Here is a 14349-nt window from a genome sequence, read left to right as displayed (position 1 = left end):
TCCTGGAGATGCTATAGATGTTACTACACAGTATATGTGCTACACTGTCTTTCTGGAATAGCAAACATTCTGATTTCTGAAATACATGTGGTATGAGGACTCTAGTTAAGGGACTGTGGACCACTGCAATCATCTTTGGAAAGTCTTGTAACATAGGTTTCAGTAGCATGAATACAGATATCTGACTTTGAAGAAAACTGAGAACATGAAAAACATATGCTAAAAGGTGGCATCTGCATTTTTTAAGTACAAATGAAAACCAGATGACTAATTAGCCTTTCATAAGATAAATGCCCTCCAGCCTGCCTTCACTCCAGTTATTTCCCTTCCAGTCTTACACTGGGCAAGGCGTAAGATTAATTAGATCCCTCCAGCTGCTTTCTTAGGGACTTTCCCCGGTGAGTTAGCACCTTTTTATTTTTAGTGTCTCCCTTTCTACCAGCTCTGATTATTAACAATTCAATATGTTTAAGCTTTCTCCATGATAAATATTCCTCTAATAGCTCAAGTTCTCCTTCAGTAGACACCTTGTACTCCTCTTCTTGAAACACAGTTTACATCCACTACATCTTTTTCTTTTTTAATCCTTCAGTCTATGACACCTTGGCTTCCCACTCTTACCAATGCATTGAAAATGCTCATCAAATTTACCAAATATGCAATAATTCCATAGTGCATCCAGATAGGTCTTTCTTAATACAAATGTGATCATGTCTGTCCCTTCTTAAAACCCTCCACAGTTTTCCAATGTCTTCATAATAAAATCTATATATACATATATATATTTTCAGAGAGGCTTATGTTTTACAACTCTCTTCTAAACTCTACAGTCAGTCCATTCACAGATGTTGCCTGAATACCGACAATGTGTTAGGCAAGCTCTGGGCTTGAGGATATAGCAGTGACCCAGCAATAGTTTCAGATGTCAAGAAGCTTATATAACCTAATAGCTAGGAGTTGGGATATATATAAACAAGCAAAAAGATTCCAGATTCTAGTAACTATTATAATGGTAGAATGGCAGATGTGGTGTATCAGGATATCTGGGTGACATTACAGCTGAAAGAAGCGGGTGGCAGCGGATGAGATGTTGAGATAGGCATCACCAACTCAATGGACATGAATCTGAGCAAACTCCGGGAGAGAGTGAAGGACAGAGGAACCTGGCGTGCTGCAGCCCGCTGGGTCACAAAGAGTCAGACACAGCTTCGAGACTGAGCAACAACATAGTTGAGAGAGCCGAATGTCTTAGCCAAACAGGGCCAGCACACTCCTACTCAGTTTTCAGCCAAGACTTCCTTTGGCAAGGTTTCCTCTACCCTTGAGTTTGGGCTGGCTGCAATTCCTAGATGCTCCGAGGCACTGCGTGTTAACTGTGTCTTCACCACTTCCTCTGCCTATGTCACTGCCCGTTAACCTGTTTGATCCCACCCCCAGCAGGAAGTGGCCTTTTTGTCGCTGGTTACATAACAACACTGATAGCACTTGGTATGCCTCTCAATCTGTACTTCCCGAAGGATAGATAAAGTATCCTCATTAAATCATTTTCCTGACCTGAAAGTCCAGTTTTGTTTTGTTTTTAGGCCCCACTATTTTGAAGAGGGACATATGTCTTTTGAAAAAGTATATGGCTGACCAAAGGAAAAGTCACATGAAACATTCCATTATTTTCATTATTCCATTATCATTCATTATTTTCATTTGCCTTATTATTGTTAACATGAATATTAAAGCATAAAACTCAATACCTAGATTAAACAATGTTTTTTTGGCTTATGCTTTTCCACTATTTTTTTTTATTCCCAGGCTCTGTGAAAATACGTAATCTTTTCCTATGTGAATTTTGAAATACGAAGTTATAGACTTCGTAAAATCTAATGATTTACTGTGTTAAATATTCAACTTGTGATGATAGTTCATAACTGCACAATTATTTTCCTTTTTAATCACATGGATTTCTGTATGTAGAGTAGATAAGCTCTAAGATCCATTTATCCATTTTAAATTCTAACCTCAAGATTAAATATTAATACAAGCATGAAAAACATGATATTTTCAGGCTTGGACATATGCTAATCAACTTTCAAATAGATTACACCTGCCCAAATCTATTCTTTGTTTCATATGACTCTGCTTATAAACTGATCCAAGGTAATTGAAAAATTCATCTGAGATTATACAACATTTAAAAGTCAAAAAGAAGTGACCCTTATGCACTATCTATATTAAAACTATAAATCTTGCTCTAAGACACCATTGTTCAATCACTAAGTCATGTCCAACTATCTGTGACCCCAAGGACTGCAGCACGTCGGGCTTCCCTGTTCTTCACTGAGTTTGCTCAAACTCATGTCCAATGAGTCAGTGATATCATCCATCACATCTCATCCTCTATCGCACCCTCAATCTTTCCCAGCATCAGGGTCTTTTCCAACAAGTCAGCTCTTTGTATCAGGTGGCCAAAGTACTGGAGCTTCAACTTCAGCACCAGTCCTTCCAATGAGTATTCAGGACTGATTTCCTTTAGGATTGACTGGTTTAATCTCCCCGCCATCCAAGGGACTCTCAAGATTCTTCTCCAACACTACAGTTCAAAAGCATCAATTCTTCAGTGCTCAGTCTTCTTTATGGTCCGACTCTCACATCCATACATGACTACTGGAAAAACCATAGCTTTGACTATATGGACCTTTGTTAGCAAAGTGACCTCTCTAATCTTTAATACACTGTCTAGGTTTGCCATAGCTTTTCTTCCAAGGAGCATGAGTCTTTTAATTTCAAGGCTGCAGTCCCCATCTGCAGCGATTCTGGAGCCCAAAAAAATGAAATCCAACACTGTTTCCACTTTTTCCCTATCCATTGACACCATGAAGGCTTTTAATCATGTAATTCTTACAGTGTAACTATATCCACTGTCTTATAATTCTTCATCCCTTAGTGATAGGGACAGAGGAGGAAAATTAAACAGTTTGGAAATCTCACTAGAGGCTTAAAAACAAACAGAATTTTAACAGGGTTTGCGAGACTGTTATAGGCTAATCACTCAAGAAAAGACAGTAACCTAGCAACAATCTATACCACCTTTAAGGAAGATCAGGTACATTCAAGTGCAAGGCACACTCAACCTGTGAACAAGTTGTGATAGTTAAAACACAAGACAATAGATATGTTACATGAAGTCAGGAAATTAATGGTCTGTGAAGAGCAGCATTTCTGCATGTAGTCAAGATAGGAATACAGGTGAAAGGGGAAATAAACTATTTGAAAAAGGATATTATACCAAAATCTGAGATGAATTACTATATTTGCTAATATACATATCACTTAAATAGTGCCATGACAGTCTCAGTCCACACTGGGTTCAAAGGCAGAACTGATGATGTAAAACCTTTATATCTACCCCCAAACGAGGAAGAAGGTGGTCTTTTCCCCATTTTTTCTTTGATTAAAAAAATGTAGCCCTCTTTGTTCTTGGGGTTGCACTGTCTTGCTGGCCCACTTGTGTATCTCTCACAAGCGTTCTATGCTAATGATCTCACTGTTCGCCTATCACTTTGCCTCTTGCTGAATTCTTTCTGTGACAAAAGAACCTGAGCTTCAGTGAGTTCAGGTGAGAAGGTGAGCAGTTTCAATAGAAAGATGGGGTTTGAGTCCCCTCCTAAGTCAGAGATTGTGGGTTTAAGTCCCATCTGAGAAGGAGGGTGGTTTCACCAGCACTAAAGAAACCCTTCCATTTTGATGGTTTATGTATGAACCTGTCTGGAAACTGAAGCAATGGAAGAGAAATAGACATAATTAATGACAGATGACAGATCATTCCTATCACTGAGGACAATCAACTTCTAAGATTTTAGTGAACACCATGAAGGAAGCATTGTTGTTCAGTTGCCATTTGTATCCAACTCTTTGCAACCCATGGACTGCAGCACACCAGGAAACATTAAAGGAAGGAAGCATTAAGGTTCCCTAAATCTTAGCAAAGATCAGACTTTTACAAACTAGACATCAATATTTTCTATTTAATGTCAGACTGTCAGAGTAGCATAGCATAATGATTAGACTACAGCCTATAGAGAATATCAAATATAAACTCTGCCTCCCTAGTCAGAATGCTGTAGCCAGAACTTCTCACTGTGGCTTTTAGTTCAATTCAGTTGCTCAGTCGTGTCCGACTCTTTGTGACCCCATGAATTGCAGCATGCCAGGCCTCCCTGTCCATCGGTTTTAGCAGGATGAAATCAGCTAAAATATATTCTCCCTTATTTTATAGTAAGGCTATTTCTATTAAGATAATATATTCTCCCTTATTTTCTATTAAGGCAACATTACCACTATTAGACTTAGTCTATTTGATTTTTGTCTCATTAGTTCTGTTACTCTATTTCTAGGTTATTTTATTGGACTTTGATGATAGGCGTTTCAAATCTTATATGCTTGCCCAAAATTAGAGTTAATTTCTCGGCCTGGGTACAGAAATTTTAAAGAGTCAATTTACAGAAGAGCAAATCTACGGATAAATCTGATAAAAAACAGAATTTAATGGAATCAGATAAAGCAATTGTGAAAAAATTATCTGAATGATGATAAATAAGAAAAAGAGAAACTAAAAAGATATACTAAAGAACACCATATAATGTCACTTACCCTTAGTTCTTCTTTTGTATTGAAACTATCGAGAAGCTGCTGATAATGTCTATCTGTCATTTGCCGTAATAGGGACAGGAGACAAGCAACAAACTCCCCCTAATGAAAAAAAAGAGCAAGCACACTGTTTTAGCAAGTACATAAAGCAACATCAGCAACTTACTTTCAACTCTAAAGTGCTCTCAAAAGAACACTTGGAGAAAAAACCCACTATGATCCAAATTTACAGTATGATATTGTCTTACTCTAAATTAACCATGACATTACAGTTGAAATTTCTCCCTGTGATGATGGTAGACCTGCACTTTAGAATTTAAAATTTAGAGTTGTTTTTTTTTTTTTTTAACTTAGGTGGAAGCTTTTCAGTAGGGCAGTAACTACATACACTTAGAGAAGGTGAGGCAATGAGGCTCCCGACTATTTATTAAGCATTTACTGTGCCTTGGTTCATTGCATCATTTGAGCTTCATATCGGTGCTATAAGGTAGGGAATATAATACTAATTTTTTTCTTTCTTTTTTTTAATTGAAGCATAGTTGATTACAATGTTGTATTAATTTCTGATGTACAGCATAGGGAATACTAATTGAAAGAAAGTAAAATAAAGGTTTGGCGGGCTAAAAAAGATATTGGCAGAATTGGAGTTATTTCCAGCTTTTTATACTCCAAAGCTCTTCCTGTAACTTCCTGCTCAATATTTGAATTCCTATGTTCTTCTCCAGCTCATTAGAGGGCCTATCAGCTAACTTGCTGGATGTAAAGAAAGTCATACACTGCATAATGTTGGTTTCAATCTCCTTTTAAGACCAGCTAATTTTTAAAAATTTTGTTGAAATATAGTTGATTTACAATGTTGTATTAACTTCTGTGGTACAGCAAAGTGATTGTTACACAGAACATATAAACATCCTTTTTCATATTCTTTTCCATTATGGCTTATCACAGGATACTGAAGACAGTCCATTGTGCTATACAGGAGGATCTTGTTGTTTATCCATCCTGTATATACTAGATTGCCTCTGCTAACCCCCAATTCCCAATCCATCCCTCCCCTTTCACCCCCAGTTTCCCCGGCAACCACAAGTCTAAGAATAGTTGAAGTTAATTGTGATTCTTCTGTGCTTGGGTGCTATGCGACTGACTCCCATAAAATCCAAATCTTAAAAATTAATAATGAAAAGAAAAAAATACATATAGCATCCATAGATTTGAGGACTTATAAAATTATCAGGCTTCCCTGGTGACTCAGAGGGAAAAGAATCTGCCCACCAAAGTAGGAGACATAGGAGATGTGGGTGGGTTAGGTCCCTTGGTTGGGAAGATCCTTTGGAGAAGGAAATGGCAACACACTCCAGTGCTCTTGCCTGGAAAATCCAATGGACAGAGCAGATTGGAGGGCTTCAGTCCATGGGGTAACAAAGAGTCAGACACAACTGAGTGACTGAGAACACATACACACACACAAAATCATTATTGCTGCATTTCCTGATGCATTTCTAACTTAAAATATTTGTTTTCAATGAAACTTTTGCTCAGCGAAGAATTTACCTACTTTTAAGTACATTTAAAACAGTATAAGCACAACAAGACAGGTAACCAGTGATAAGTGACTGTGGATTTAGAGAAATGCAGTTTAACTGGGAGTTGAATTCTTTGAGTTTACATGGGAAAATATTATAGACTCATATGTACAACTTGAGACTAAAAGCTTTGAGAAATGGAATTTACCCATAGCAGTAGCCAAGTCAAGACAGTTAAAGTCACCAAGGCCATGGGAGGCCCAAGGATGCTACTTTATGGCCATGTTAGTGGTAAAGAATCCACCTGCCAATGCAGGTGATGCAAAAGACGCAGATTCAATCCCTGGGTCAGGAAGATCCCCTGGAGGAGGATGTGGCAACTGACTCCAGTATTCTTAACTGGAAAATCCCATGGACAGAAAAGCCTAGTGGACTATAGACCACTGGGTTCCAAGAGTCAGACATGACTGAGTGAATGAATGTGCACACGCGTGTGCACACACACACACACACACACACACACACGAACCAGAGATGCAAGTTGACTCCTTGCATGTGTATAATAATTTGCAACACATAGATACAACAAATTAATATTCCTACACACTTTTTAGGGCAAATATTTAAGAGCTCACCAGTATGGGCTAGCAGAAATACCCTCTAAGCTCAATATATTACTTTGTTAATGTCTGCGCATTTTAGCTGCTCTTATGTCTCAACCTGAAAACACAAATCTAGTTAGTAGTAATGCATTCAATTTTTCATCTTTGGTTTTTCTGCATCTTAACCAAACTATCTCCAATGTATCTATGAGATTAACATTCTTAGACTATTTCAACATACATTCTGTCTATGAATAGTGATATATCTTAAATGACATTATTTTTAATGATTTTAGTAAATCATAAAAATTACTCAAAAATGAAAAGATATTCATTTCATTAAATCTTTACAGTCACTGTACTAAGAGAATCTCTCTCTGAATCCATATTATTGACTATTTATCTCTGTCACATCCGGTTTAGGTCCAATGCAAACAACTTGTCATGCTAATATCTCATCCTGGCACATTTACGACATGTTGTCATTTCCAATATCTACCTTATGATATCATTTTATTTATTCACTTCATCAGTTTAGGAACATTTAACCCTGTTAAGAGGCCGAGATGTCCAATATTTCACTGACATATTTTTCACCTGCAATTTTGTTTTTAAGAGACTTTAAGTGTCTGCATGAAAGCCGTAGACTCATAATTTGTTAAAAATAAAAAAATAAATTATTGTCAGCCAAGGTTCAATTCATTTTAATGTTGGAATTTAAGTACAAATCATCTTTAGCAAGAACTCCACGCCACAGTGGTTTCATCCATATTACAACTAGATTGAGTAAAATGGCCATTTCCACCAATAACTGGGAATAAGATTAGTAGATGGCTATAAGGTCTTCAAGAAACCTTTCATTATATATACCCAAATGTCCCCCAGAACTCCCCCTTACAGAATTCTGCCTTCTTCTTCCCCCAACCACAGCCCGTAGCACACAAAAACTGCAGACAAATGTAGAGCTATGTCTTAGACATGGTTCCTGCTGACTGAGTCACCTGTACTATAAATGGTGCTGAATAGAACTATGTACCCAGATGCATTTACCAACTGTAAGCAACTCTGGAGTCCAATAGTTGAGGGTGTGAACAAATGGCCATACATGCCTCTTAATAAAATCTGCTTCCATGTACAATTAGATGTTTGAAAGGAACTGATTATGATGGTGCTTTACCCTCCCCCAACTCCCCTCAACTAGTGAGAGTATTTTAAAGCTTAAACAACAGTTGGTAGAAGAACAAAAAGTACAACCCATTTAGATGGTAAAAATAAGGCTACTGTTATCTGGAATTATGACAAGAGTGGACACCAGTCATCCTGTTGGCATTACCAGGAGACAGGGTGACAGATGTGGCACTTACAGAGAGCTGAAACACTTCACCATGACACACGGTGGGACTGGCTCTTACCCACAGCATGACCACTTATAGTGGGCACTTTTTCTGTAAAGACAGAAAGGTGCTCAGGGTAGGACTGCCATGGAAAACCTCCCTATTCAGAGAGCCTGTTCTCTAATTCAGAAAGAGGAAGAAATCAGATAGGTCTTCAGTGCCCAGAGAAATAACCTTGCCAATGATCAGGACCCATTTCTCACCTTAGAATTAGTTAAAAAGTAAGTAGCTCTTTAAGGTCTTTCCTGGTGGCTCAGTAGTAAAAATCTGCCTGCCTATGCAGTAGATGCAGGTTCAACCCCTGGGTCAGGAAAATCTTCTGGAGAAGGAAACAGCAACCCATTACAGTATTCTTGCCTGGAAAATCCCATGGACAGAGGACCTGGCAGGCTACAGTCCATTGGGTCACGAGTTGGACATGACTTAGCAACTAAACAACAATAATAAACAACAACAACAAAGCAGCTCTTATAGGAAACTGCCTTCAGCAGGAAGCCCCTTTTCCCTGTCACTTTAGCAGAGCTACACTATAAGTTTTAAACCAGGCACCCTCATGTTCTACTCATCTCTAGCCCAACACACCTTTCAAATCTTTTAGTCACACAATACTTTGCCTAACTTGTCTGTTCCTTCTGTAGATCAAAGAAGAAATGAAGAATAAGTAATGAACAAATGACCAGATCTCTTCTCTAGCTTTCCCTTCAGTAATCTGAACAAAATGTGTGACCGAACTGTATGAACAAGATAACATCTAGAGGAAGATCACGAGGGTAGGACAAGCCTGCACGCAGCTGAAGAATGGTGGTGATTCTAACACCCGATCTCAGTGATGAACTGAGGTTACTGCCTTATTTTTTTTTTAAGCTGTTGTTGCTGAGCAGAATCTTTGGAGGTGGTTTTGGGGGATGCTGAGTTCACCATCTCCCCAGATGGCTGGCATTTTGATTAAAGGCATCTTTCTCTTCTACCATTTGTGAGTGTGTAATTGATCTTGTAAGTGGGAAGCAGCCGAACTCGATTCATTCAATAACAACATAGATATTACTTCTACAATAATAATAATATTACAGACTGGTGTTGCTACCACAATTACTAATGGCTAAAATGTACTCATGTTGCTTAAACACTTTTATAGATTTGATGAAACCCTTAAACTCACGTTGAGATAAGTATAATTACTTTCTCTATTTTAAAGGCAATTAAACAGAAGCTTGCCCAAGAGCATGCACAGCTAATCAAAGGGCAGAGTAGGATTTAGACCAGGTCTGCTTGAGGATTCGAAAAAAAAAAAACTATCTTGCAGCACAAAATCTATAAAATCTAAGATACCAAACTATTTACGTGGACATTTCTTGCAAACTTCATCCCACATACCCAGAGTTTGGTTTGGCACACGGCAAGGGCCACACAACAGCTACATGAGGGAAAGGTTTCACTATATGTGATTTTCCTAAAATTGTAGCAAACCGGACAAACCCCGTCTGCCCAAACCCACCCATGAGCATCACTCACTGCCTTCTTAAGTCTCTTAATTTGCACTGATTATTATACTGTGAGGACTTCCCAGGTAACTCACTGGTAAAGAATTCACCTGCCAAGAAGGAGACACAGGTTCGATCCCTGGGTGGGGAAGATCCCCTGGAGGAGGAAATGGCAGCCCACTCCAGTATTCTTGCTGGGGAAATCCTATGGACAGAGGAGCCTAGAGGGCTACAGTCCAAGGGGTTGCAAAGAGTTGGACACAACTGAGCAACTAAACTACAACATTACGCTGTGAAGACCTACAGGTCTTCATGGCCCAGAAAAATTTGACAGTTTCAACCCTGTTGATAGATACAAAGCAGTTTGACAAAGTGTTTTAGCTTTTGACCTTGGGCAGTCTTTGACCACATGGAGCATTTGCTGTGATTTTGTTTGCTTGGCCATTATAATTTTAGGACTGTGTTGGAGCTGTATTGCCAGGAAGCAATTGAAATGTTACCAGCAAAACCAAAATGAAGGAGACTTTCTTCTGCTTTTGGGAAGCTGGAGTATATATGCTTTCCCCAATTCCTTCTACCAAGTACAACAAAAACCCCTCCATTATATACAAAACAAACAAGATGACTCTGGAAAGTGGAAAGAAGAGAACAGGCCTGCTAGAGACCTCAGACCCAAGGAAGGACAGGGTGCTGCGTTCTCTGGGTTTTCTTTTTGCCTCCTATATCCTGCCCCTGGAGTTGAAAAAGCTGGCCTCCTTGAAATAACAGTATTTGCAACAATCTCCCTAACCCCCCACCTCCGCTTGGCACCTCCCAGAAAGCCTGCTCTCTTAAGCCAAAGGACCAGTAAAGGGGAAGTTTAACAAGACAAAACTTTTAGCAGTCACTTCTCTACTGTAGCTCAACATCACAAAAATCTGGCTGTTTTCAAACCTGCAAGAGCCAAATGGGGAGTCCAGATTTCCATCTTTACAAGGCTGTGATGGGATACCCCAACATCTGTCTCCAGAATGCAGAGCCAAATAGGGGGCAGGTATTTTCATGACCACTGGTCTGTGTCAGTGAAGCCAAGGCAAGGAGCCTGGATTTCTGCCTCCAACTGCCCATCGTGAGTTGGCATCCTCACCCTTTCCTTGCTAAGTAGTGTCACATAAAGCCACGTGAAACAGAAGGTTTAAATAAGAGCTGGAGTCTTATAATACAAAAATGTCCAGGTTTCAACTGAAAATCACTCGTCATACAAAAACCCAAGAAGATCTCAAACCGAATGAAAAACGACAAGAGATGTCAACACTGAGATAATAGAGATGTTAAAATTATCTGACACAGTGAATATAAAAATCAACTCAAAATGGTTCACAGACTTTAATGTGACATATAAAACTATAATACTTTTAGGCAAAAAGAAAAAAAAAAAAAACCTAGGAGATAACCTTCAGAATATAGGGCTAGACAAAAAGAGTTCTTAAACTTGACATCAAAAGCATGATCCATCAAAGGAAAAACTGATAAACTGGACTTCATCAAAATTAAAAACTTTTGCTCTACAACAAAAAGACCCTGTTAAAAGGATGAAAAAACAAGCTACAGAGTGGGATAAAATATTTGTAAATGACATATTCAACCAAGGACAGCAATCCAATTAGAAAAAGGAGAAAAGACATAAAAAGATATTCCACTGAAAGTGAAATATAGATGGCAAACAAGTATGCGAAAAGATGTTTGGCCTCATTAATCATTAGGGAAATGCAAGTCAAAACCACGATGAGATATTACTACCCACCTTTCCGAGGGTCCCCATCCCTTCCCCAGTCCTCAAAGTGACAACACTAAATGCTTATGAGGGTCTGAGAAATTGGATCATTCATTATACACTGAATATATGAGAAGGTAAAGTGACACACCCATTATGGAAGTAGGTAAGACCATTTATTAAAAACCAAAATAGGCTACTACCATACAATCCAGCAGCCATACTCCTGGGAGTATTTATCCTAGAGAAATGAAGACTTATGCTTACATAAAAACTTGCATGCAAATATCTATAGTAGCTTTGTTAGTAGCAGCCAAAATCTGGAAACAACCAAGATGGCCTTCAGTGGAGATAGCTAAACATACTATAGCACATCTACACCATGTAAACTACTGAGTAAGAAAAAGGAACAGATATATACATATATATTTATTTATATATGTGTATATATACACATACACAATGACCTGGATGAATTTCTAGAGGATTAAGCTGAGTAAAAAAAAAAAAAAGCCAAAAAAAAAAAAACAAAAAAAAAAAAAAAAAAAAAAAAAAAAAAAAAAAAAAAGCCAATCACAAAAGTTACGTACTGTATGGTTCTACTTGTATAACATTCTTTTTAAAAATTTTTAAAAATCATTGTCAATTTACAATGTTGTACCGATTCTCTGTTGTACAGCAAAGTGACTCAAGTACAGCATTCTTAAAAGGACAAAATAACAAGAAAAGGAGAACAGATTTTGTGGTTGACAGGCTTAATAAGGAGGTGGAGTTGGGAGAGAATTGAGTTTGGCTATAAAAGGGCAAGACAGGGGATTCTTGGGGTGGTGGAATATTCTGCATCTTGACTGCACTACTGTTGATATCCTAGTTGTGATACTGTGCTATAGTTCTGAAAGACATTACCATTAGGGAAACTGGATAAAAGGAACATGGAATATCTGTATTATTTTTCACAACTGCATGTGACTCAAATTATCACAAAATAAAAATTTCAGAAAAACATGAGAAGACAGGACAAAAAAATTCAAAACAAACTCACGCAAACTTTCAAACCCATAATGATCTCCAGTAGTTTTAAGAAAAAACAACATGTTTTGAGCATTTACTGTGGATCAAAGAGTTGGCAAATACACAAAGCTAACCCTGTGAGGTAGGTGGCATTCTACAAATGAAATTCCACCAGATCGTGAGAAATTAATAGCTTGCTCTTCTTTTCTTTAATGAGGCAGTACAACTATTACATATATTAGGAAATTTTTTCGTACAATCTTTAACCTCTGCTTGTTACAAGAAATTGAGTAACTTTACTTCCCAAACCAGGAGCTTGGTAGGAAGAATCAGGTAAATCTCAGCTCTGAAAGCAGAGAAAATAAAATGCAATAGAAGATGGCCATCCTTAAGACACTCAACCTTGGCAGGACAGCCGGGGTGGGCTTTCTATTTTGTTGTTGTTTTTTGTTTAGTCCCTAAGTCCTGCCCAACTCTTTTGCGACACCATGGACTACGCCTCACTCTGTCTAGGGGACTTCCCAGACAAGAATACTGCAGTGGGTTGCTGTTTCCTCCTCCAGGGGATCTTCCTGACCCAGGAATCGAACCTGCACCTCCTGGATTGGCAGGTGGGTTGTTTTTTTTTTTTTTACTACTAAGACACCTGGAAAACCCTCTACTTCCTTAAGTAAAAGAAAAAAAAAAATTATCTTCATCAGGAGCTAGGCAAACATTCTTATGATAGTAGTTCTATAGTGCACAATTTGTAAAAATAATAGCAAAAGGCTGACATTTTGGTTAATAACCTATATGTGAAAACTAGAGCATCTACTGCCATTTCTGCGAGTGGTATTTACAAGAATGTTCTGAATCAGACCTTAAAAAAAAAAAAGGCCACATTGGTCAACTGAATGTGAGTTTCAAATGTGAAAATTTATGTACCCATCCATCCATCTATACATCTCTCTCTCTACACACACACATATAAATATATATACAAATAAACTATCACATAAATTATGTCTTAATATTTATAACTCATGTTACATTAGATCCATAAAATGGTGGAGCTTGAAGATATCTCAAAATCACCAGGTCAAACTTTCACAATTCATAGCTGAGGAAACTGACCTCCCCCACCAACCTGCCACCAAATTAAGATCCTTACTAGCCATAGTGAAAAATTCACAATCAAAATTTAGGACCCTTGACTGCTATTGCTCTGTTTCACTGTTCTAACTTTCTCAAGCAATTTGATGAATGAAAAGAGAATGGATAATTATCAAGGAGACTGAGGATATAGAGCCACAGATTAACTTGAATTGCGCAAAATGGGGGGGAAAAAAACTGGGCCAATTTGGCCTTTCTGCCATTAGAAATATCTTAATCGAAGATCTTGTAACAAACATGCATCTTATTCCCATCCCCTGGTAAAACGAAGGTAAACTTACACACATTTGAAATGAACACAGATCAACCTCCCAAGTTCAGATTCCCCAGATTCTTACAGAAACCCACCCTCAAAGCAACTGAGGCTTTAACAAGCAAAACTCTGCAGTTTTGTGCGCCGTGGCCTTACCGTGACATCCTGAAACTGAAGCCTCATGGTGGAGCCAGATGGCTGCGGACGACTGGTGATCTCCAAGATGGTTCTCAGCAGGATGTCCAGCAGGCTAGCCACTATCACATCTATTTCCTCCAGCACAGATTTTTCCTAAAGGAAAAAAAAACAATGTGCTCAGGAAATTGTGGCCTAAAATAAGAGTCCTAACAAAGGACTCGAGCTCGTCAGTCCTGGACCTCCCTAATTTATCTAAATGAATGACCTTTCATAGAAAACAAAAGGCACAGATATATTAACACCTCACCCAAGAGTACGTGACTCTGCAGTGCAGTGGGAACCTGAGATCAAGTAAAAAGGTGGAGTGATGGTCTGAAACACACCCCAGACTAATTCAGAAC

At 38.3% G+C, this 14349-nt stretch overlaps 1 protein-coding gene across 3 annotated transcripts in view; it reads right to left on the bottom strand.

Annotated features, from left to right (window-relative positions):
- The window catches only part of DOCK4 (dedicator of cytokinesis 4), a 471517-nt gene that overhangs the window by 108879 nt on the left and 348289 nt on the right, over positions 1–14349 (bottom strand). For all 3 annotated transcript variants that reach the window (XM_043463173.1, XM_043463171.1, XM_043463172.1), the window contains exons 25-26: positions 13967–14101; positions 4645–4743 (exon numbers count right to left, since the gene is read on the bottom strand). In XM_043463173.1, coding sequence (XP_043319108.1) covers positions 4645–4743; positions 13967–14101 — 234 coding nt within the window. The remainder of the gene's footprint in view (positions 1–4644; positions 4744–13966; positions 14102–14349) is intronic.

This window comes from Cervus canadensis, chromosome 3 (assembly GCF_019320065.1).
Source record: "Cervus canadensis isolate Bull #8, Minnesota chromosome 3, ASM1932006v1, whole genome shotgun sequence".
Classification (NCBI taxonomy): Eukaryota; Metazoa; Chordata; class Mammalia; order Artiodactyla; family Cervidae; genus Cervus; species Cervus canadensis.
Note: the sequence above shows the minus strand (reverse complement) of the source record. Positions and strands in the feature narration are given on the sequence as shown.